This window comes from Neophocaena asiaeorientalis, unplaced genomic scaffold (genome assembly GCF_003031525.2).
Source record: "Neophocaena asiaeorientalis asiaeorientalis breed wild unplaced genomic scaffold, Neophocaena_asiaeorientalis_V1.1 scaffold89, whole genome shotgun sequence".
Classification (NCBI taxonomy): Eukaryota; Metazoa; Chordata; class Mammalia; order Artiodactyla; family Phocoenidae; genus Neophocaena; species Neophocaena asiaeorientalis.
Genome location: NW_020172592.1, coordinates 337,219 through 363,057, shown reverse-complemented (window position 1 = coordinate 363,057; position 25,839 = coordinate 337,219). Strand labels below are relative to the sequence as shown.

At 35.7% G+C, this 25,839-nt stretch overlaps 1 protein-coding gene and 1 pseudogene across 2 annotated transcripts in view; one reads left to right on the top strand and one right to left on the bottom strand.

The window, feature by feature from the left end:
- The window catches only part of SNX13 (sorting nexin 13), a 137,242-nt gene that overhangs the window by 31,893 nt on the left and 79,510 nt on the right, over positions 1–25,839 (top strand). Inside the window, exons 2-5 of one of the 2 annotated variants that reach the window (XM_024738418.1) lie at positions 8,133–8,241; positions 12,384–12,486; positions 15,048–15,137; positions 16,198–16,319. In XM_024738418.1, the coding sequence (XP_024594186.1) occupies positions 8,147–8,241; positions 12,384–12,486; positions 15,048–15,137; positions 16,198–16,319 (410 nt within the window). In that variant the 5' untranslated portion in view covers positions 8,133–8,146. Of the gene's footprint in view, positions 1–8,132; positions 8,246–12,383; positions 12,487–15,047; positions 15,138–16,197; positions 16,320–25,839 lie in introns of both variants that reach the window. The other variant, XM_024738417.1, reaches the window with a different exon arrangement.
- LOC112395305 (phosphoglycerate mutase 1-like) lies at positions 17,648–18,356 on the bottom strand (annotated as a pseudogene).

The following is a 25,839-nucleotide window of genomic DNA, read 5'->3' as shown; positions in this document are numbered from 1 at the left end:
CCCATATCCCCTCCCTCTTGCGTCTCCCTCCCATCCTCCCTATCCCATCCCTCTAGGTTAAATGTTTGTTTTAAAAAGTCTTTGCTATGATTTTTTGCAGTTTTTTTCATTATTTTAATTTTAGTTTATTTTTTATTTATTTTTGGCTCGTTGCTGTGCGCGGGCTTTTAGTTGTGGAGAGCAGGGGCTACTCTGTTGTGGAGAGCAGGGGCTACTCTGTTGCGGTGCGCGGGCTTCTCATTGCGGTGGCTTCTCTTGCTGCGGAGCACTGGCTCTAGGTGTGTGGGCTTCAGTAGTTGCATCATGCGGGCTTGGTAGTTGTGGCTCATGGGCTCTAGAGCGCAGGCTCAGTAGTTGTGGCAGTTGGGCTTAGTTGCTCTGCGGCATGTGGGATCTTCCGAGACCAGGGATCGAACCTGTGTCCCCTGCATTGGCAGGCAGATTCTTATCCACTGTGTCACCAGGGAAGTCCTGCAGTTATTTATTATTAAGGCACAAAAACATTATGTATAACTATAAAAACACAGCTTCTAAAAAGCACCTTTGATTAATTTATTTCAGCTTTGTGTATCTACTGGACCTTTAATTGGAAATTCAGGAAACCTTGTTAACATGGTTTTGAAGTTGGAGGCTTTGAGTCTACTAGAAGCCTGTCAGGACTGTTCTTTGCTATACTGCTCCATCCACATTTTAAATACTTGTATTATTCTTTATAAGGGAAAGCACTCAGTAAATACAGTCCTTTGTTTTTTCAGTACTGTAATTTCTTTTAGACTCTAATTCCAGTGATCCCCAATGTATGGGCTGTGGACTGGGGAGGGGTTGTGCAGCCTAACTTAGTTTGTGTCCTGAAAAAACAAGTGCATATGAATGTACCTGCTGTTGTTTCAGACTGTATAGTTATTTTGTAATTGATGGTATCTAGTTTAAAAAACACTGAAATAATTGTAGCTTTTTTTGTTTTCTTGTATTTTCTTCATCATTGGATGCTAGGAGTCCTAATTATGTAGTAGTGTATGATCTTTTATAACTACTGCTCTAATATAACATTGAAGGGTTTGTTAAAGTAGTTACCTACATATGTGTACATAATTAATTCTTGAAAATATATAAAAGTTGAACAATAGATTTCTGTTTTAAGGGAGAGGGTTCTGTTACCAAAGAACTAAAAATACATGGGGCTGGTGTATATGTGTGTATATAACCTAATTATTCTGGGCACCCCTAGTTGGGAGAGAGAGGATAATCTCCACAGGTAGCCAGTGGCCATTATCTTTGCCAGCTGGGCAGTTAGCTATCTTGGAGACAAGACCCTCTATCCCTCCTGGCTCAACAGCTGGATTGAAAATGTGCACCATATCATTGCTAGTCTTTAATCATCCTCACAAGGATATACTAGGTATCTTAAATACACGTGAGTGGAAGAGGATCTTTACTTCCGTGTCCCAGGAGTATGAAAAGAGGGGTTTTGGGACCAACTTAGCTAAATGTACTGATGATCCCTGTGTGGCTGCCTCTTCGTGGCTGCCTCCCTGAAAGGGAAGTTGTCATGTAGGCTGATGTAGGTTATGTTGAGACAGTCAAAAGTATGTTATTTCTGTACATCAGTCCTATGGGAGAAAAAGGACCAAGCTCTTGGGAGATTTTTTTTTTTTGGAGGTTGGCGGCTTGGTGAGGGTTGTGCTGGTAGGAACGTATAACTTTGCCTAAAGTCCTAAGGTGGGAGTGAGGGGCAGGACTTCAATTTAGCGTTCTTTTCTTTTTCACTTTCCCTTCCCCTTTTCCTTTTCTTGCCCTTTCCCCTTTTCTCTCTTTTCTCCCCTACCTTCTCTTTCCATTCCCTCCCTTATTTAATTTCTCTAGTTAGTAAATTAATTAATTAGTTCTGTATTTAGTGAGCAGCTTCTTTGTAGCAGGCCTTGGTTAAATTACTATGTAATGTTGAATGAGCCAAAGTTCTGTGTCAGGAGCACATTCTACTGAAATTACTTGGAGAAGAACTTCCAATTTATTATAGGTGGAATAAGGTGGAAGGAAAACAATCTATAGTTTCAATAAAGCGACTCTTCTTATGGGTACTTGGTTTTGTTGTTGAATTCTTTTATATAATTTCTGTGATCCACGTTGGCCCTGAAGTAATATCAGCTTTAAGATTCTCAGCCCTATCTGGCTGCCCTATGCCATGTAATGTGTTGAGACATATCAGGTGAATATAACTGAGAGTGGCTGACTCACTCTAGTAAGACTCTTATGAGAGTCCAAGGTCCGTTCTCTGGGAGCTCTGACAATCTGTTCTTCATGTGATCTATTAATATATAAAATAGCTGTTTGCACTTAGCCCCACTCTCCACACGTAGCCGGGAGAGTCTATGCCTAGCTCTGCATCCTAGTTACTTAATCAAGTCTGCTTTAGATAGACTTGACTTGAGGGATGGTCTCACAGCTCAGCTTCTTCATTGCGCTAGTGTGAATTCTGGATCAAAGAGTGGTTAGTGATTTTGCAGTGGTTACATAGAACATTAGTGGCAAACTGGAACCTGTAATTTCTGATTCTGTGTTTTTAGTACTGTATTCTGCTACCTTTCCTATCATATTGGGGTGTCCAAAAAGTGCCTTCGGTTTTTAAGTAAAAAGACACATTTTTCATTTTCACCAAGAACTTTATTAAACAGCATATTCACCCTTTTGTTCCACTACGTTCTGCCATTTTCCAGGCAACTCCATAATTCCGTCTTCCCAAAACTTTTTATCTTTTTGAGCAAAGAACTGTTCCAGGTGCCTTTTACAGTCTTCCAGAGAATTGAAATTTTTTCCATTAAGAGAATTTTGTAAAGATCTAAATAAATGGAAATCTGAAGGGGCAGATGAATCAGAACTTCCCAGCCAAGCCCTAACTGTTTTTGCCTGGTCATCAGAGAAACATGCAGTCTTGCGTTTATCCTCATGGAAGTTTATGCGTTTTCTGTTGACTAATTCTGGATGCTTTTCGTCAAATGGTGCTTTCAGGCGGTCTAACTGGGAGCAGTAGTTGTTGGAATTAATCATTTGGTTTTCTGGAAGGAGCTCATAATAGAGGACTCCCTTCCACTCCCTCCATATACACAACATCGTCTTCTTTGGATGAAGATCCGGCCTTTAGTGTGGTTGGTGGTGGTTCATTTCGCTTGCCCCACGATCTGTTCTGTTCCACATTATTGTACAGTATCCACTTTTCATCGCCCATCACAATTTGTTTTAAAAACGGAACGTTTTCATTACGTTCAAGTAGAGAATCGCATGCAGAAATACGGTTAGAAGTTTTCTTTCACTTAACTTATGTGGCACCCAAACATCAAAGCAATTAACGTAACCGAGCTGGTGCAAATGATTTTCAGCGCTTGATTTGGATATGTTGAGTGTGCCGGCTATCTCCCACATGGTATAATGTTGATTGTTCTCAATTAATGTCTTGATCACTGTCCACTTCAACTAGTCTACCCAACCATGGAGTCTTGTCCAGCGAGAAATCTCCAGCACGAAACTGTGCAAACCACTTTTGACCCAGTCAGTCACAGCACTTTCTCCATACACTGCACAAATCTTTATTTGTGTTTCAGTTGTGTTTTTACCTTTCTTGAAATAATAAAACATAATATGCCGGAAATGTTGCTTTTTTTCTTCCATCTTCAATATTAAAATGGCTACACAAAAATTCACCAATTTTTGTAAGTCTTTTTTTAAAATGCATGCTGATAGGACAGCTGTCACATACAATCTAACAAAATTGTTTCGAATGAAGTTGAAGACAGCTAAGTGCTACTGGAGCCATCTTACGGAAAAAACTGAACGAACCTTTTGGCCAGCCCAATAAAAGTCTGTGATGAGGATGAAATAAGATAAATGGTAGTATGAATTGATAGGCATAATCAATGTAAATTATTTTACATATCAATGTAAATTATTTCTATTTGCTTTCTACTGTCAGGAGGCATTTAAGATTTTTTACATTGTCACTTCTCGATTTTAAGCATCTTGGCAGCAGGAGTCATTTTTTATGTCTGTGTGTCCCTCTGCTCAAGGCCAAACTGATACATATAAGAACCAGGGCATGCTAATAAAATTGATACCCTTTGAAACTGAAATTATTTTCATTATTTATAGATAAACTGATTGTCTAATAAAAATTATACTTTATATTTATGTACTTGATACTCAAACCAGGAATTTATAACATTCATTACAAGTAGTGTTCTGACTAATTTCTTGGGAGGCATATTAAGCTGATGAATATTTAAATAAAAGAAAGCACTCATTTATGATTTTAACATTTTTTTCTTATTGTGAGTTTTAATTTCAGGCAGTTGTCAGCTGACAAATTTTAAGGTTCATTAAGGAGTCAGGATTTGAATAGGATCAAATCCCATTCTCATACTAACTGTGTGACCTTGGGCCATTTTTAAAAAAACTTCTCTGTATTTTAGTTTCTATGTTGTTAAACTAGGGATAATAATAACGATTAAGCTAAAATCGACCACTAGACCATGGGCTTATTTACTCTCCAAAAAACCACGTAATGTAGGTGAGGAAATGAAGGCGTGGAGTGGTTACACAGCTAATAAATAGTAAACGTGAGATTTGCACTCAGTTAAACTCCAGGGTTCATATTTTTTGAGCACTATGCTGTATTACCTTCTTGATTACTTCATAAGTTCTGAGGAGTAAATGAGATAGGTATGTAGAATACTTTGTACAATTTTGATTTTCAGAGGTTTTGGGTTCTCGAATTGTAAGGTTTTGTGGACCTAGAGGCTAATTTAGGAGAATTATAAATATATAATTGTCCTTAGTTCTGAAAGTTTTGGTAGCTTATTAGAAATAAAAGTATCACAGACCCCACCCCAGATATAATGGATCAGAATCTGCATTTTAAGAACCTGCATTTAAGATTCTTAAAGTCTGAGAAGTACTGCAGTAGATGATCACGAAGGTTTCTTCCATCTCACAGTTGGTGTGTCGGTGATTTTAGGGAACCAGACACATGAATATTTCAGTGTTGATTGTTGTGTTTGGAGAAGAAAATAGTAACATATCAAGTATTATTTTAATGTAAATCACTGTGAAGTGGATTTATTTATATTTTTTGGCTTCCGTTCTGAATTTGTAAAAAGTTTCTGATGTAGTGCAAAATTTTTGTAAATTTTATCATCCTGTATCATCTTAGGAAATAATTAGAACTCAAAAATTTTAAATGGTTTTAGATCAAATGTTCTTCTTAATCTCACCAGTTAAGATTATAATATTAGCTAAATATGTAAATGGGAACACTAAATATAACATGAAACTTTCTCAATTTTGGACAATTCTCTATTCTGATATTTCATTGAATAGTTTAACATTTGAAGTTAAATATTATGAGATTAACCACAAAACAAATGAGCACCTGACTTGCTTGATTAGAAATGTTTAATTTTATTAGTCCCTGGAATATAGAAATTCCTCTCAAACTTAATTAAGGAAAGGTTCTTCTCCATAGATTTTTTTGTTTTTTCATGTGACGGTAATGTCTGTTTTGTTCACTGTTAAATCACTAGCATCTGGCACGTAGCTATTCCCAAATATTTGTTGAATGAATAAGAGTTTGTTTTTTGATGATTTTTGCTGCCATTTTCAAATGAGTAAGAAGAGACTTGTAAGATTCTGAAAATTTGAGCTTTTAGACAATTGAGCATCTCCCTGTGTTAAATAATTGAGTTAATAATCTTTCCCACATTATATAATTGTGATTGTTTTTTGAAAATTATTATTATTTTTTGCGGTACGCGGGTCTCTCACTGTTGTGGCCTCTCCCATTGCGGAGCACAGGCTCCAGATGTGCAGGCTCAGCGACCATGGCTCACGGGCCCAGCCGCTCCGCGGCGTGTGGGATCTTCCCGGACCAGGGCACGAACCTGTGTCTCCTGCATCGGCAGGCGGACTCTCAACCACTGCACCACCAGGGAAGCCCTGAAAATTTAATTTTTAAATTTCTTTAATTGATAGTCATACAGTTGGAGCCATAACACATTTATAGAGTTTAGAGCAAACACCTGGTTAAAAAATATAGAACATTTGAGTATTGAGTATTTGAGAAGCCCCCTGTGTATTGTCTTCCAGTTGCATGCTCCCTTCTTTCCTTTATCTCCAGAGATAGCCATTTTGCTTGGTTTCATTGTTCAAACCTCTGAATAGATCCTTAAACAGTAAGTTGTTTAGCTGTGAAAAATGGCGAGCAAGCATAAATATAACTTTGTAAAGAAAGAGTAATATTGCTAATATTAGGTCAAATATCATTGAAGAAGGTAGGCTGGATAAAGTATCTGGGTCATAGTCTGGTCTGAGCTTTCCTGAGAGTTTGTAGGAACTCTTTTCAGGAAAGTCAGTGGAAAAGGTTTTGAATGAATCTTGGGAAATCACATCTGTTTTTTATAGTTGGCCATCTGGTGGTACTATAGTGTGGATCAGGTCCCAGATGTTCAGCAGAACTATTGTCAGAGGGACTGAAATGTTCTGTACTTTATTCTAAACCACCATGGCTTACTTTCAGCTCTTGGAAAGAAGTCAGGGGAGACCACTTCATAGGTGCAATAGTATCCCCATCTGATTCAAGGAGGAGATCATGAAGGCAGGGTAGAAACATCAGTAGGCATTCTGTCCTCTGGTTAAAAAGATGTGGCCAGGATGAGGAAAAAAGGTAATAAAAATACAAATGAACAAGAGTTGTGAAGGCCTTATATAGAAGAAATTTAAAAAAACCCTTCACTGAGGGACATAGAAGATATGAATAAATGGAAAAATATTATTTGGGGGTAGGAAGACTATTATAAATTTTCCGTATATCTTATCTAAGATTTCTATTCATGTGTCACTTAATCATTGAAAACTTCTTAGATCAACCACATGCAATTGTTTTATTTTTCTCTATAGCATTTATCCCCATCTGATATATATTATTTGTATGTCTTTTTTCCTCTTCTGGAATGTAAGCTTACGGAGGTATGTAAATTCATGAGGGTGTGCTTGTTGTTCTTCCCTTACTAAAATGTAGATTTATGAGGGTATACTTTATTCCTTGTGATATCCCCAGCACTTTGAACTTACAGCACATAGGAAGCAGTCAATGACTGGTGAATGAATGAATGAATGAATGAATAAATAAGTAAAACTGTGCTTTCTCTCATAGTCCATAGCACTTATTGTCTATTCCGTAGTTTTTTTGTCATTAATTTCGTTCAGTTTAGCATCTTATAATGCTTTCTATTATTTTCTTTTGGTTCAGTGTCTAATTGTTTCATTCCTCTAAGACATTCTTCTCTGGGCTTCTTGATGGCAGGAGTGGGACAAATGCATCCTTTGTATACCTCACAGTACAAGGCAAATGGATATAGGAACTTGTTGAACTGAATACATTTATTTATTTCATAATGACTTAAATTGCTAAAATTCAGTTTGCCTTCAACAAAAGGAGTATTTTTAATAGATAATACAGTATAATTCTAAACGAAATAGGGAAACAGGATGGAGAATTTTTAGAGATGTTTTGTTGAACTCGTGGTAAATTTTGGTAACGGGAAGTTGGAAGTTGTGCAGTTATAATTTTACAAATTTCTGCAAATAATTTGAGTAAATAAAAATATAATTTTTAGTGAGACATGGGTTTTTTAACCTTGAAATTTTAATTTTTAGAAAGTCTCATGCTGTAGTTTTAAGATGAAATATAAACAAGTACAATCTGTTGTCTACTTAAGCTTTCATACATGCTTTTGCATATATAAATGTATAAATGTTTTTATTATAAATACTTTATCACTTTTCATGTCATTCAATAATTTATGTAATTTGTTCATTTATATTGCCAATAGATTGTTTTTTAAAATCGTTGCTGATATGCTATAAATTTGTTTCTACATATAGATTTTGTATATTGTTTCTGGGAGATAAATTTCCAAGAATGTACTTAACACTTTCAGAAGTAAATATTTTTAAAATTACTGAAACAATACCATGAATGCTTAAAAGGAGAAACATAAACTATGTAAAAGTTTTGTTGGTTCTTTTCTAGTTCCTATGGAAAATTATTTATTTATTAAAAAGATTTTTTTCCTGCTTTATTTCAGACCAGTCTGTCCATATGGGGATGGGGAAGCCTTGGCATTGTCCTTTCTCTAATAACGTTTGGACCCTTTGTAATATTTTATTTGGCATTTTATATCCTCTGCTTTGTGGGTGGGTAAGTATTCTCAATGATAATTTTATAATTCATGTCATATTCAGTTGTTCAAAATGGAAACAAATGACCATGAGACCTCAATAAGGAAAAAAATGATCATGAGAAATGGCAGTATGATTTATTTGTGAATGCTATTTTTGCAAATTGTTTTTACCAGAGTTAAAAATAGTAAAATTAAGATAACTATAGAAATAAAAACGATGATGGTTATGATTTGTACCAGCAATATGGGTCATCATCTTTAAAAATAAATTTCAATTTCTGATGATATAAACTTTTTTGTGTAACTTGAAAAGTTTTTTAAGATTTTTTTATTCCTTTTGGTGTTATTTCCCCTTTAAGGTTGAAATTTCCTTATCTATTATAATAATAAGATAAATAAGTTAAATTGAGATGACACATCAAGTTTTACAGACTAGAAGATACTGACTGTTTCATTGATTAGATTTCAGACACTAATGTTAATTATTATGTTAATTATTGTGTTAATTATTTCCCTTAGTGAATGCTGTCATTTTGTTCTAGAAAATTCCAACAAACACCTGATTTTGCCATTTTTCTCTTCATGGTTATTTGGTTTACAGTGTTTATGCTTTACCTTGAGTTGATGAAACTTTACAGGAGAGGTTTCAGTCATGATTTAGTATAGCTTCCTATGTAGAATGTTTGGTATCAGATATGAATTATATGTAAGAAAATGTATAAACAAGAGAGATGCTTGCTACTTAGGTACTCTGAACAAGGTAGTTTAGCTGAAATGAGCATTTTGTTGTTAATGTTTATGTGTGTATGTATATATATGTGTATTTGTATATGTATAATACACTTATGTAATTATTTGTGCAGTGAATACCTATGAGTTCTTTCAGAAAAATCTTTTGAGACCCCAAATATTTGGAGGAATTGTTTGAGCCTATAGGTTTAGAGGACTTAGCTGAATTGAATAGCATATATAAACTGTGGCCTGAGAGAGACTGTGTAAGACACTGAAGGGATGGCTTCTGAATATATATACCACCTGTCACATTTTTCAGGTTATGAGTTTGAAAATCATGTGTAACCATTTTATAGGGAGGTCACCCACTGATTGTTGAACAAGTGAGAATTAATTTAACTGGGAAGCTACATCGAGGACTATTCATAAAACTGTATTTTATATTAGATTTAATATTTTCCTTATAATTGCTTGGATATGGTATTATATACTGAGACAATTAAGAAATAAGCCATAGGAATCAGATAAATGGAGTTCTGAATATCTTTATTGATTATAAAGATGATTGAAGACTTACAGATCTGCAGCCATTTGGGCTTCCTAAATTACATTCTTTAGTCACTAATCAAGGCCAGAGCTGCATGGTTGCACCACTCCCCCACAAGGTCATGGCTACTTTTATTGATTGGAAAGGAAATTGAGGAGATGTTTCTCTCACAAAGGAAAGATTTCTTTTATTTCACTAATTGAATAAGCCTTTGGCAAAAGTGAGGAAGGATTTCAGAATATTTTACAATACTTCAGAAAGGGAAGAAATTGCAGCGTTATAGATGAAGGTAGAGGGGTGAGAATCCTTTCTCTTAGACTCAACTGCTCCATATAAAATTTGGGAAAGGGAAAAGGGTCACGAGTCCATTCATTTCGAAGTCTCAGGAACCTTTGTTGTTCCCTTTTTGAGTCTGCTAATTTATTAAGGAATAATTTCAAGAAAGTTTTTGGATATTTGTAAAGTTCTGTGAATTTTTTTAGATAAGTTGGGATATTGGTAGGTGTGGGAGGGCCACTATAAACTCTTTAGATAATATTAAGTCACATGGAAGGATCTGAAATTCCAAGTTCATGTTATGTCATAAATTGATTTGATATTCTGTTCCAGACTACTGATGTCAGGAAATATAGTGCCACAGTAAGGGGACTTCAATTTATATACTAACAAGCATCCAGAAACATCTCAGAGGATTAGTTAATTAAGCATTCCCAGGTTACTCAGTTACAGTCAGTGAGTATCACAATTCCTGAGTCAAAAATCTTTCTAATTTTGGCTCTAATTATGAAGAATGATTGTCCTTTCTTTAATGTAGCTTTATTTATATAGTTTAGTGCCTTATGAATTTTAAGAGCAAAAATAGGCTTTTATATATCAATCTTAAATAAAGTAGTTATATTACATATAACTAAAAATCATTTCTTAGTTTTAGTGTTTTTTTGTTTTTGTTGTGTAAGTTTTAAAGATTTGTTTTTGTTCTTTTTCCTAGTTAAAATGCAAGTCAGAGAGGAATTAATACATTTTCTTATGGAAACTATCTTTTTTTTTTTTTTTTTGGCTAGTAAAAGTTAAGTTTTTGAGTTCTGCAGTTTACCTGTATACAGTGTTGATAATGTATATGTTTTGCTTATAGTCAATGGTAATCCCTTATTTTCTAAAATAAAGAAACCCTTTGGAAAGAAAACCACTCAGAAGTTTTTGGTTTTTGTTTTTTGAATTTTGGTGGGTTTTTTTTTTCTGGTTATTTTGGGATACCTTCAATACTGATATGAGTTATTTAATGGCATTCCCGTTATGTTTGTTTGGTTATGCAGTCATTCGTAGCACCTGTTTTTACTTAAACCTCAAGGCTGAAGCTATTAATTAGGTTCTTTCTAAGATCATACTGTTCCTTAGCTTACCTTCCTACTGTCACACTGTGGGCAAAGGTGAACGTTTTATCAGTTTATTTTATGATAATGTTTTTAGAAATGCATTGTTAACTTAATATCAGCATTTTATTGTGTCTAAATATGCTTACAGCTAGGTAAAACTGAAATACAAGGCCAACCTGATTCTTAGTAATAATGTCAGATACAACACAGATATGTGAAATTTACTGATAATTCTGAGGTCAGCCTTTTAAAAAAGAAACAGAAACAGAATTGATGACATGAGTTGATTTGACTTTATCTGTTTCTCCAACCTCCTCCTTGCTTATGTGGTGCCTGTACTGAAGAGTGGTGAAATGGCAGATAGCCACAAAAAGCAGAGGACCTTGAGAATCTTCCTTTCAATAGCTAAGGCTGACTGTGTTTAATTTTTTACTGTTCCTTTCTTGTCACTGCACCCTTCCTTCCTTCGTTCCTTCCTTCCTTCCTTCTGTCCATCCGTCCGTGTTGGGTCTTCGTTGCTGCACATGGGCTTTCTCTAGTTGTGGTGAGCGGGGGCTACTCTTTGTTGCAGTGTGGGGGCTTCTCATTGCAGTAGCCTCTTTTGTTGCGGAGCACGGGCTCTAGGGCACACGGGCTTCAGTAGCTGTGTCACGCGGGCTCAGTAGTTGTGGCACACGAGCTTAGTTGCTCCGCGGCATGTGGGATCTTCCTGGACCAGGGATCGAACCTGTGTCCCCTGCATTGACAGACGGATTCTTAACCACTGCGCCACCAGGGAAGTCCCCAACTACACTCTTTCAATCATTGTAAGATTACTGTAAATCATTATAAAATTAAAATTTAACATTCTTTTATGGATTTCCTATCTACTTAGTAGTGCTTAGATGTATTTGGGAAACTTTAAATGTAGGAAATACTGATAGCATTTAGTCAATACAAAGTATTCTAAACCAGTATTTTATCTTACCTTGACTCCATAATTGTTTTAAAAATAATTAACTTTTGGGGATATATTTTTAAAATTCCAGTCTTATTTTAAACAAATCGTAAATTGGATCTTCATTTTTTCCTTGTATAGCCTTTGTTTATTCTGTATTCATAGTGGCAAGTTATATCTCTCTTTAATTAGTTAACAGAATTATAGAAATGTGGGTATAGCTATAGATGTACATCTCATTTGTCTTTGGTTATTAGCTTGCCTACTTATTTAATGAAGGTTTATTTTTCTAAAGTTTGAAAATGTTGCCTGAGATTCTTTATGAAATATATTGGATGAAAACTTGTAAAGGCATTATTGTATAAATTCACAAAATGTTTATAGTTGTTTTAAACTTGAGAACTTAACAAAATCTGTCCATTCCTTGCACCTCGTCAAAGTCACAAACTGACTTTTTAGTGAATGGTAAGCCATCAATTAAATCTGAAAAATATATTTGGTAATAAATAGATGTGTTAAATTGTAGTGAAGTTTTGTTTTTGTATCTATAATTAAATTTCTTTCAGGGGTTTTGTGGTTACTCTCCTCTTTGGAAAAACAAACTCAGAGAAGGACCTAGAGCAGTGTGAACACTCATTTCTTCCTCCAACATCAACTGGGATTCCTAAGGTAAGAAGAGTAAAGGAATATGAAACCTTAAAGTCCTGCTGTATGCAGTGATGATATGTGATCATCTTTATATGGCTTGACAGATTTTCCTATAATTCACTAATGCTCACTGTAAATTTATGAGCGTCTCTCTGATCAGGCTTAGAAAATGCATGTTAGATGTTAAAGGTGAGAATGCAAATTTGAGGAAAAGATAGAAATTTGGGGTCTTTTCCTGCTGTCTTAACTTAGAATTTCAGTGCATCGTGTGTATGACTTGTGGAAATGTCAATGAATATACTGTTTTGAATGAAATAAATGCATCGGAACCAGAAGGAGGAAAATGGGCACTTTCTCTTTAACTCACTTGAAAAATAGAGCTTGTGATTAGGCTGTGCAGTTTCTATAATTTTAATAATTCAAGTCCAATTTTATATTATCTTTCATATTCTTTTGTTTTCAATATCATACTCTAAATAAAATTGGAATTGTGTACTAGAAGTAGGCTTCAGATTCTCATTGCCTTCAATTATTACTGTCGGATTAGGATGTTTTTTCTTGTATGAAGAGAGGCAAATGGTGTGGAGTTGATGCCAGTAGCTGAATTTTACAATTATTAACTTATCCATTATGTGCTAATAAGACTTTCATATTGATAAATAAATACATTTTTTTCTAATACTTACTGTAACTTTTAAAGTAATCTCTGAAACTTACTTCTGTCTCCCTTTAAAACTCCCTTTAGTGTGTATTCTTTGAGTTTGCTCACAGATCTTTCTGAGGAAATGAACCTTTTTTTTTTTAATTGAGGTATAGTTGACTTACAATGTTGTGTTAATTTCTGCTGTACAGCAAAGTGACTCAGTTATACACATACGTACATTCTTTTTTTAAATATTCTTTTCCATTATGGTTTATCCCAGGAGATTGGACATAGTTCCCTGTGCTCTTCAGTAGGACCTTGTTGCTTATCCATTCTAAGTGTAATAGCTTGCATCTACTAACCCAAAACTCTCAGTCCACCCACCTCCCTCCTCTGCTCCCTCTTGGCAACCACAAATCTGTTCTCTCTGTCTGTGATTTTTGTTTCTGTTTTAGAGATAGGTTCATTTGTGCTATATTTTAGATTGCACATATAAGTGATACCATATACTATTTGTCTTTCTCTTTCTGATTTACTTCATTTATATAATAAGAAAATCTCTAGTTGCATCCATGTTGCTGCAAATGGCATAATTTCATTCTTTTTGATGGCTGAGGAGTATTCCATTGTATATATGTACCACATCTTTATCCATTCATCTGTTGATGGACATTTAGGTTGTTTACATGTCTTGGCTATTGTGAATAGTGCTGCAGTGAACGTAGGGGTGCGTGTATGTTTTTGAATTGTAGTTTTGTCTAGGTATATGCCCACGATTGGGATTGCTGGATCATATGGTAACTCTATTTTTAGTTTTCTGAGGAACCTCCATACTGTTTTCCATAGTGGCTACACCAACTTTCATTCCTATCAACAGTGTAGGAGGGTTCCATTTTCTTCATGCCCTCTCCAGCATTTGTTATTTGTAGACTTTTTAATAATGGCCATTCTGACTGGTGTAAGGTGGGTGGTACCTCATTGTAGTTTTGATTTGCATTTCTCTAATAATTAGTGATGAGCATCTTTTCATGTGCCTACTGGCCATCTGTGTGTCTTCTTTGGAGAAATCTCTATTAAGATCTTCTGCCCATTTTTCTATTGGGTTGTTTGCTTTTTTGCCTTTTCTTTTTGAATCATTTCCTAGCCATCCATATTTTCCACTCACTTGAGTGGTACATAGAGAGGATGCAAAATATTTTAAGAATTAAGATCCTAAACAGTAATAACTCATAGTCAAGACTGGTTAAGTCTTTATAATCTGTTTTTTAATATATGGTATAAAAAAGGTGATTTTGATTGCTATTTCTAAAATGATTCCTAAGTATATTTTATGAAAAAATCTTAGAGGTTGCATGTGTTAACTCGAGGCATATGTTTTTTATATGTATGTGTGCTTTGGTTTGTATTTTTAATTGAAGAGTGTCTTACTACTTTTCACCCGATTTCCAGGTCACTGGTCTTTCTGAAGACTACAGAGAAATATTCATTTTCTTTAGTTGCTAAAAACCATCCCTAAGTAAAATTAATTTAAAATATATTCATTTGGCAGCTGGTATACTGTTTTGGGCTGGGAGGGAGAAGGAGGAAATAGGGGTGTGTTTAATAAAGACAATTATTTGACTCACCTGAAACACTAACTTATGATTTTAAAGTTTCATTGAAATATGGCAGTATTATATCTGATATTTTCAATTTCTCACATTCTAAATAATGTTTGCTGATAATTGTTTTTGGTGATGACACAAGATTTTTTTTCTAGATGTCTAGTTTTGTTAATTTGAGAAATAGTGTTTGCTTTATACCCGAGTCTCAAGAAATAAGGTTATTTATTAAATTGAAGATAATGACAGGGAAGTTACAATGAATATTTAGTTAGAAGTAAACTACAGAGACTTTAAATCAAGAAACGATGTTATAGAATGTTATGGTTTCCTTTCAGTGCTTAGAAGAAATGAAACGGGAAGCCAGGACTATAAAGATCGATAGAAGATTGACAGGTGCCAATATAATTGATGAACCTCTCCAGCAAGTGAGTTTCAGTATGTGGTATTTGAATTCCATATGTTGTGTGCTAGGTGCATTTCTTTTGAAAATACTAAAGAAGAATTTTTGCTATTTGTGTAATATGCTGGAAACTCATTATAATGCTGTCCTTGGAGTCTGTACATAAAGACGCTGCCTTACTTATGAACTTATTTATAATAAGGTGTTTGCTTAATACGATATTAAAGCCTTTTGGTTGAATTTACATTTAGGAAAAAAAAGGTTTTACTGACATCTGATAATGTTTCTAATTATTTTATAGTTCAAATGTTACTCTTCAGCTAATGAACAAGCTTAGTGGTTTGATAAATCAGATGTTTTTCCTACTCGTTTAATTACTTTTTTAAATGGATATTTATGGTTTCATTCAAAAATATTTTAAAAATTAGAATTAAAATTATTCTCCTCCAAAATATTTTTCATCGATTCTTGATTTTGTGATTATTACAAATAATGTATACTTTAAAATGTAATACCATTTTTTAGATGAACCCATATTTACTTTGTCTGATTTGCAAAAACATAATACATTAAACTGTATTATTTGCTATTTATTGGCTAACAGTGCTGTTGGCAGCATCACCGGTATTAGAATTAAGTGAATTGTCATTTTTATAATTTGATGCAATGAATCTGATGATATTCTCAAAAGAAAACATATTTCCAAGATTATTAGCGTCTCTTGACATTATTTTGCATCTCATTCCATCAAACTGATTAAAACTTCATTATGTTATAGCATTGGAAATTTATTTTTTCTGCAGGCTTCATCTTTACCTGAAATTGGGTGGGGCTTCGCCATAGATAATTCTTTAAATTTAAAAAAAATTTGGGCAGTGGATGAATTGGGCTACCAAAATAATTGAAAAATTTTTGAAATGTGTTTTAGTATATGGATGCTTTCTTAATGAAGGCAGTTATTTACCACTACAATTTAGTATGTAGCAAGTAAATATAAATCGCAAATAATCCTTTCAGGTTTTACTTTGCCACTGTTACTTTTTAAATCCTAAAAAATTGTATTTTTTTCCATATTTTTGTTTTAGGTTATCCAATTTTCCTTGAGGGATTATGTCCAGTATTGGTATTATACACTAAGTGATGATGAATCTTTTCTTCTTGAAATTAGGCAGACTCTTCAGAATGCACTCATTCAGTTTGCTACTAGGTAAGGTCACTGCATTGTATTTATGCAGAAAAATTTAAATATTGTTTGTATCAATAGGGAAAATAACTTTCAAATGGAAGGAGAAAATTGATTTATTACATGGTAAGTAGAACAGTAGATTATTATTGTGGGATAACTCTTAGATTATAGAACTAGAGTCATAAAAACCTTTGTTCCTTTACATTTACAGAATGTTTATCTTGACTAATCCCTGTTCTCTTAGTCTGTACGTCTGTTTCTTCCTCAGGGTCCAGTTGTCCAATCGTGACTGTTCAAAGTCTTTCATCCCACTTACCGATAATACTTTTTCCCCCTCTTACCCAGATACTCTTGTTCTGTTTTATTTTGTTTTTAGTTGCATCACTCCCTGATTATACTGTTCTGGAAATAGGATTTAGTACAGTTATGCTCAAAATGAGTACTGGGCCAAGTGGCAGCGCCAAACAACTGGAACATGATTCGGAAATCTGACACAGTGAAAGACATGCTTGGACATGATCAAGAGGCATTTTATGGCCATAAAACAATAAGGCAGGGGAGGGGTTCTGAACCATACAGCAGGGTGAAGTCCTGTACCTTAGGAGTCAGGGAGCTTATCTCATATTGGTGCAAGGAATAGTTTGTTTTCTGTTAACCACCACTAAAATCCCTGGAAGCTTTTTGTTGTTGTTGGTATTTTTAATGTTAATATTTATATATAAATAATATATGAAATATATATAATATGTACAAATATAGACACAACATATGTGTATTTTATATATATATTTTGTAAAAGTAAATGCAGCACTTAAACATTCAGGATTGATCCTAATCTTCTGGAGCAAGTTCCTCTGGTGTAATGGAGGAAATGTTTGTTTGAATCACCATGCAGGTTATATTCATCTTCTACTGGAATAACTAGAGCCTCCCAGACAGTCACATGACTATAAAATAGTACAGGATTAGCTTTTGGGAACACAAATAAGCTCTCTTGTTCCTCCTCATTGGTCACATCTTAGCATGGTTCTTGCCTATCTTCTACTCAAGCAGGGCCTTAGTAATAAACAAAGCACTAGCAAAAAGTCCCAGAGTTACTTCCTCTCCACCCTCTTGAATAAGTCTTCCCTTGGCTTGGACTGAGGACCCTTTGCCCCATAGGTGCTGTTCTGACTAGATTGTATGAAGGAAATGGGAGCAGGAGACAAAATGGCTAAAAGAAAATTGGGAGCCACTGATCCCCATCTGGAGCTACAACTTAAGATGCCCACAGACATGTGCAGGGAAGAGGTGCAGAGGAATGGGGTGGGAGGGGGGTGTCCTTGGGAAAGTAGGCTGCTTGCTTGCCTTCACTTCTTGGCCTTGCCTTGGGCAGCCATAGCCTCCATGACTTCACACATGGGCTCTTCATTTCCCAGGAACTCCATGGGCTTCTTGTCCAGTTCATAGACAGTGGGACTACCAGTGGGCAGGTGCAGCTCCACAGTAGCCTCTTCAGAGAGACCCTCCAGAGGGTTGACAGTGCCCTGAAGGCTATTGCCGTGGGCTGTATTCAGTACCCCCATCCCCTCCTCCATCTGGGGAACTATTTTTTCATTCCAAAAGGGCAGAGCCCTGGCAATAGTGTCCTTCAGACTCTCACAGGAGGGTAGCTGATCTTCAGTGAGGTCTGCATACCTCAGTCTTTATTGATGTTGCTGTAGAAGGTTGGTTGAGCTTCATAAGAGGTGGTAGGACATAATAGCATGTCCAGATCTTTACCTGGGTTTCATCATGCTTGGCAGCAGTTTCTGCTTTATTGAAGTCAAGTCATCACTATTGGCGGCCACACTTGGTCATTGGCATCCAGTGCTGTCCAGAAGATCCAAATGGCTTTCTTCTGCACCGTGGTGAAGGAGATGTCAAACTCCTAGCCAGCATCTTGTAGCACCTGCATGTGGTGCTTCACCTCCTCACGCCTCCTGGGCTCATGTTGGCTTTGCTCCAGCCACTGAAGCTGTTCTACAGGTTCCATGTGCTTTTCCTGTGTGGGATCAGCACCACCTTGTAGGTGGCCATGGTGGCGGTTCCCGGTACAGCATAGACTGGGGCTCACTGAGATGCCAAGGTCATGACCCCAGATACTCTGTTTTATTCAAACGCTCTGAAAATAGTTCAGCATAACTGCTCACTTTTGGCACATATCTAGCGGGGTCCTCTTAGAGGAAGAAGAAACCAAAGGAGCATAAGTCAGTGGAGAATACGTATTCAGTTTATTTGTTTACTTTCAGAAAAGAAGTGTATTTTAATGAGTTTCCTTTAAGAAACTTTTCTGAGGTATACAAAAATTCTCACTTTACAAACACCCCTTACATACTGCCTCCCATATGACAAAATATTTTGGTCTATATCCTTGTATTTAAACTGCTTGATTTTGGGGAGGGCATTTCATATGCAGAAATTACTTATTTTTGAAAGAAAGGATTCTATCTTTGGGCGAATTTGCAATCTTTTTTTTTTTTAAATAAAAGAGTTTGCTACCCAGTACACAGAGTGATTTTCCTATGAGCCTGTGGCCTCAAGGCAGGAGGCTGCATTGCTATGCCAGGAGTACACTGTCTAATCTGAAGGTATTATTCTCCAACCAACCCCTCTTCTTCCCTAATTAGGTTCTTGAAATATACTTTTGTACTTTTGAGAGTCTTGGAGAATAGAGCTTTGCCCTAGGGCTGTTACTTTGTTTCCATCTCTGTTCACATAGCTATTTCTAGGTCATGCTAGAAATTTCTAGCTAGATATTTCTAGCTCATGCTGCCCTGTCAAGACTTTTTCTTCTATAATTCAGTTGATCTTACGCTTTAGAGTGTGAGGTGAGTTCCTCAGCCTGAGGTCACTGAGGAGGCCTACAGTAAGTTTCATGGTTTGAATTTTAACCTTACTTAGATAGATTTGAGCTCCTTCTCCCTTATGATTAACAGCAAACATTGTAAAGTAGCCAGTCATAATTAGGAGTGTAGACTTAACTGTGGAACACAGAAAATATAATAAAGTATAATCAAAGAAGTCAGAAATTGGATTTTATCTCCTTATTTCATATATGTAACATTATTGTGTGTTAGGTATTTTTTAAGATCATTCTTTTGAATCGGTCATTCACTGCTTTTTATGGTAACACCATCCTAATGATGTTTTTCTCCCTTTGGAAGAGTGGGAAAAAGAAGAGTTCATTATTCTTGTGTCTGCTTAAGAGTATATGAAAATATAAAAAATTTTAGACCTAGAAAGAACTTTGAACTAGTAATTGGAAGACTTGAGTTTGTATCCTGCTCTACCATTTAGCCGCAGTACTGTGAGCAAGTATTAAAAAATTTTTTGGATCTTGGTTTTTCTCACATGTGAAATAAGCCTAATAATAAATACCTGCCCAGTACTGCATTCCTCACAGGGTTATTGTCATGATCAAATTCATCTATTCATTCAACTAATATTTTGTGTCTACTTTGTACCAGCCAGGTGCTACAGATACAGCAATGAATAAAGCAAAATCCCTGCTCAGTGGAATGTAATGAAAATAGTCCTTGTGAAAATGTTTTCCAAGTTGTGAAGGAATTTAGAAGTTTAAGTTTTTATGCCATCCAACATCCATAATTTCACAGACAAGGAAGCTAAATTCCAGAAAGATTAAGCGATTAGTGTAGGATTATCTGTTGAGTTGGGGGCAGAGCGAGAATTAGAATCAGATTGTTCTTAATAGTATTTTTCCTCCACTCGCTATCAGATATATTATGATCTAGATTATTCATCTTAGTTTCTCCCGCCTTTCTTTCATATCATTGCAATGCTTTCCCTGTTTTTGATCTTATAACCACCTTTTCTTTAAACTTCCTGTCGTAAGTTTTTTTTTCCCCCTTCTCTAATATTCTGTGCTTTCAAGCTAAGTATTTGGGTGATTACAGGAAGAGCCAGGTTTCTTCCATACTAGACTGATACGAATTTATATCTTTGCTTGTTCATTGGTCTTAAGTTTTTGGGCAAATTAATCAGCCTCTCCTGAGCTTTAGTTTCCTTATTTGTAAAGAGCTGATAATAAGCTACTTTTGAGGCTGCTTTCAGGTTAAAAAACAGTATGATGTAAAACCTGTAGCATACAGTAAAGCTCAGTTATTGTTTGTGCCTTTTCTGTGAAAAACTTTATTTTTGTCCGTCATTGGCTTTTTCTGTTACTACTAAAATGTATGTCTTCACAGAGGCTCCTTGACTATTTCCAATGTGAATATCAAGAAAATTAAGCCTGGTTATAATCTCTCAAATAATTTAAACATTCTTATTCTTGTCTGCTGTGCACTGTGAAGCATAAGTTATCACTTCTCTCCTTCAAATTACAATCTTGCATAGGGTTCTTAACCAACAGCCCATGAAGCCCTGAAGATGTAAGCAAAATTGTCTGTTATTTTTCCTATTGAGTGATTCCATAGATTTTATTTTCAAAAAGGGCCTATGAACCCAGAAGAGATTTAGAACCACCAAATTCTAGTGTTCATATTTATTCATCAGCTTGGGGAAACAGTTACAGAACATCAACATAAAAAAAAATACTCATTTTGAGATATAACAGGAAGAAAAGGATATACTTAGAGTGTGAAGTTCTGGTTTTGAGCTTTAGCTCTATTATTTATTAAGCTCTATGGCCTTGAATGGGTAAAAACCATAAACTCTTTGAGTCTAGTGATAACCCATGTCTGCTTATCAGGTTGTTGTTAGAATTAAATGATACCGCATGTGAGAGAGTACTTTGTAATGATAACACTTCATACTAACATTAGTACCTGTTATTCTAGTAACAGTTTAGGGAAGGAAACCTTCCCATAGCACTTGAGTTCTCTGTGGAGCCTGGGCATAAATTAGGCTGGAGCTTTAGCAGATGAATCTGTGATAACCCATGTATTTTTATTCTCTCTTCAAATAATATGATATAGGATAGAAAGCCCTGGGAGATTTGTATTATAATTCTACCTGTACCATTAAGTTACAGTGTACTTAAAAGAAAATTTCTTAACAACTCTGTACAGCAGTGATGCTGAACTTGTAGCACACTCTGAGTTGTGAGGGGCAAAGGAGATGATGTGCATGAAATATTTCATAAAGTATTTGTCGACCAATAAGTGACTTTTTGAGCCAGTTATTTGACTTTCTGTGCCTAAATCTCTGCATCAGTAAAATGGGGTAATTTTCTCATAGGATTGTTGTAATGATTATATGGGGGAAAAATGCATGTAAAACATCATAGGATCTGGCACATAGTATGTGTTCAGTGAATGTTAACTTCTTTGTTATTATTGTTGTTTTTGTTATTTGTTACATTCCTAGGATATATACACAGATTCTTTGACCTTGTCTTCTTAGCTCTATTTTTTTTTTTTGAGGGGGAAGGGAAAGGGAGACAAAATTAAAGCACATGAAATGGAGAGAAATAAAGTGGTGATTTGCGTGGCATTTAGAGGATTTCATCTAGAGATAGAATGGACCAGAGTCACTGATGAAGACCTCATGTGGATTGAGGCCAAAACTGGACTTCAAGAATGGGTGTATTGAGATGGAGAGGGAGGGATAAAGGACATGTTAGGCAAAAGGAATAATCTGAGCACAGTTCTCAGAAGGGGGATAAGGTTAGTGTATGTGGAGGTACAAGTGAACAAGGAACCTTGTTGTTCTCAAAAGTGAAATGTGGTTACTAACTCTACACATCTGTTTCCCTGAACCCTAGGGTTAGTGGAAAGGAGATATATTCTAATGCTACTGTGTTCCTTCCTGAAGGGTTTTCCCATGGTGTAAGGACATAGGAAATGTAGGTTCTGAGATTCAGTGGTTCTGATGCTGATGGTATCACTGTTCCTGGAATGACAGGGGGTTTTGCTACTGAACTCAGGTCCCACTGCTCGCTGCTTGAGAGACAAATTTTGGTTGGAAAGGAAAGGTTGTTTTATTCAGGAAGCTGGCAACCCGGGGAGAAGGTGGACTCATGTCCAGAAGCCAACTCCCCATTGCTGATCAGGGGGCAAGAGCTTTTAAAAGGGAGTTTCAGGGGTGTATAGGCAGAGGGAGGAGGCTTTGTGCAGAGCAGCATAGTAAGCTCTGACAGTCATCTTGAAATTGGTCATGAGGTGGTCTGATTAGCATCATCTTGATTGCTTTAAGTACAGTGAATCTTCAGTTCCAGGGTCAGTTTGTTCCCATTTCCTTGAGGTCAGTTCTTAGAATTGTGTAAGATGGAGCAGCTTATGTCAGGGCTACAGTCTGGTCATCAAGTAGTTAACTTTTTCCACCTGGTGGGGGTTTTAATATCTGTAAAACAGCTCAGAGGATATGGCTCAATATTATCTGTAGCCCTTGAGGAGGAACTAAAGGTCCTTGACTTTAAGGACTGAACTATTATTATTTTGTCCTGTTTGACTATTTTCCTTTGTTTCTGTATTTTCTCATTTCTTTGATTAAATTTATTCTTTGCCTGAAGTTTTTCTCCAGACAAGAGGCAGGTGGAAGACATGGTGGTGGTGGTGGGATCTGTCTAGGGAAGGTCCCAAGGGTCCTGCTTGATTTTAGTTTGCTTTCCATTTTTCTCACTCCCTTTTGCCATAGAAATGTAAATCATATGTTCCTAGACTTGTCCAAAAGGCAAGTACAATAATGGACAGTAATGGACATTTGCAACAGTGAAGTTTTATACTATTGTCATTTTATATTCTTTGCCATTTGAAAACTTAGCTCAAAAGAGATGTTAATCAGAAAGATGCAGAAAGAATTAGGAACCATCTAAATATTTAAAAGGGGAGAAAAAGTTAAAGTTTTTATATCTATAGAACAGACCAGGGGTGCTTAACTGTATATTTTTATAATTCATATATTGTACAGTTCACCCACTTAAAGTCATTGGCTTTCAGTATATTCACAGAGTTGTGCAGCCTTCATCACAGTCAATTTAAGAACTTTTTAAAAAAAATAAATTTAATTAATTTATTTTTGACTGTGTTGGGTCTTTGTTGCTGCGCACAGGCTTTATCTAGTTGGGGTGAGCCGGGGCTACTCTTCCTTGCAGTGTGCAGGCTTCTCAGCATTGGCTTCTCTTGCTGCAGAGCATGGGCTCTAGGTGTGGCGGGCTTCAGTAGTTGCAGCACGTGGGCACAGTAGTTGTGGCTTGTGGGCTCTAGAGCACAGGCTCAGTAGTTGCAGCTCATGGACTTAGTTGCTCCGTGCCATGTGGGATCTTCCTGGGCCAGGGATCGAGCCCGTGTCCCCTGCATTGGCAGGTGGATCCTCAACCACTGCACCACCAAGGAAGCCCTAAGAACATTTTAATGACCCTGCAAGGGGACCTGATATCCGCTATCAGTCTCTCCCCGTATCCCCCACAAAGCTTCTAGCTCTGGGCAGTCAATTATATACTTTTTCTCTCTATGCATTTGGACATTTTACATGAATGAAATAATACAATATGTGGTCTTTAGTGACTGGCTTCTTTCACTTAGCGTAATGTTTTCAAGGTTCATCCTTGTTGTAGCATATATTATTACTTATTGCTTCTTATTGCTGAATAATTTTCCATTGTATGGATACACCACAGTTTGTTTATCCATTCATCAGTTGGCAGACAGTAGGGTTGCGTCTATCTTTTGGATTTTATAAAGAATGCTACTATGAGCACTCATGTACATGTTTTTGTGTGGACTTAATGTTCTCATTTCTTTTAGATGTGCACCTAGGAGTAGAGTTTCTGGTTGTATGGTAACTTAGTTTAACCTTTAGAGGAACTGCAAACTTTTAAAAAGTGGCTACACATTACCACCAACAATGTATGAGGGTTCCAGTTTCTCCACATCCTTTCCTGTACTTGTTATTGTCTGTCTTTTTGATTATATCCATCCTAGTGGGTGTGAAGCGGTATTTCATGATGGTTTTGATTTGCATTTCCTTGATAGCTAACGATGTCGAACATCTTTTCATGTGCAAATTAGTCATTTGTATATAGAGAATGTCTGTCAGATCTTTTCCCTATTTTAAAATTAGGTTATTTGTCATTTTATTATTGAGTGTACTGTACTGCTGCCTGGTTTTGTAAGTACAGTTTTATTGGACAGTTGTGCTCATTTGTTTGCATTTTGTCGATGGCTGCTTTTGTGCTACAGTGACAGAGTTGACTGAGATGATGTGGCCTGCAAAACCTAAAATAGTTGCTAATTGGCTCTTTTAGAGAAAGAGTTTGCTGACCCCTGGAATACATAGATTTGCATACATTAAAATATTATGTAGTATTAAAGAAGTAGGAAATACATTAGAATAAAAAGCACACAAAGTAGTGTACGCTATATGATTTTAGCTGTGTAAAAAGTTGTAAGTATGTGAGCATAGCAAAGAGACTAAAAGAAAAACACTAAAATATTAACAGTGATCTTTGGATTGTGGATTTAAGGCTAATTTATAGCTGATACAGAAAATCTAAAGAAGGAAATTACATTTTACAAAACGGGCATGTATTATTCTTATAGCCCAAGACAGAAACATTTGTTGCTCAGCAATAAAAATATCTAGAATGACTTTGCAACTAAATTCCTTTTCCTGTTTCTCTGTTTTTTATATTCTTGCGAACACATAAATAAAAGAAACCGTTTTTCAGCTGTAGATGACATGTTTTGTATAGGTAGCCACTGAATCTTTATTTCCTTGGGAAGTTACCTTGAAACTAATGCTTAAATATAGTGTTTTGTACATGATAAGGTAGTGAATACTCAATAAATTATTGTTAATCGAGTTTCCATTTATGACTTCCTTGGTAATTTTTCTCCACAAAATTTAATATATTTCACTGTTGGGTCTAGGAATTTTTCATTTATCAGGTAAATTTTACTGAAAACCTTATTTATTAAAATACTTAATAGCATGAATTTAATATTTAATACTTAACATTATACTTAAGAAGATTCACACTTAGCCCCAGGTTATTTTTTTTCTTTTCCTGTAGCTTGATTAAGGCTTCCCGCTCTGTGTTCTTTATAATCAACCCCTAAAATAGAGTGTGCTTCATGTGTGTTCCTCTATCTAAGTTTTTCTTTATATTTGAAGATCCAAGTTCTTTAAAAGTTATGCATCCTTGACCTCTTTGAAGCATTGGGGCACAGGTTGTAGAACTGGATGGATTTCTTAGGTGGAGTTATAGTTCACTAAATACCATTTCCTTTACTATGGTTATATAAAACTGCATGCCTAAATTTTTCTCCATTTCTACCAATTTGTTTATAACATTTATGAGTCAAAAGGTTTTGTGTTGTTAAGGTATAGCAGAGAAAACACCAAATTGAAAGTTAGGAGCCCTGTTTTTTTTTTTTTTTAAACAAAGCCTTGATCTCAATAACTATATAATCTAGAATAAGTAATTTAAGTTTTGGCTCTGTAATTATAGGGGTTTGTGGTAATTATTTCAGATTTCTTTCAGTTCTAAAAGACTGAGATTCCCTGGTATGGTTGGTACTAATCTTGATTTGTTTGTTTTCACTCATATTTCCTCTTCAAA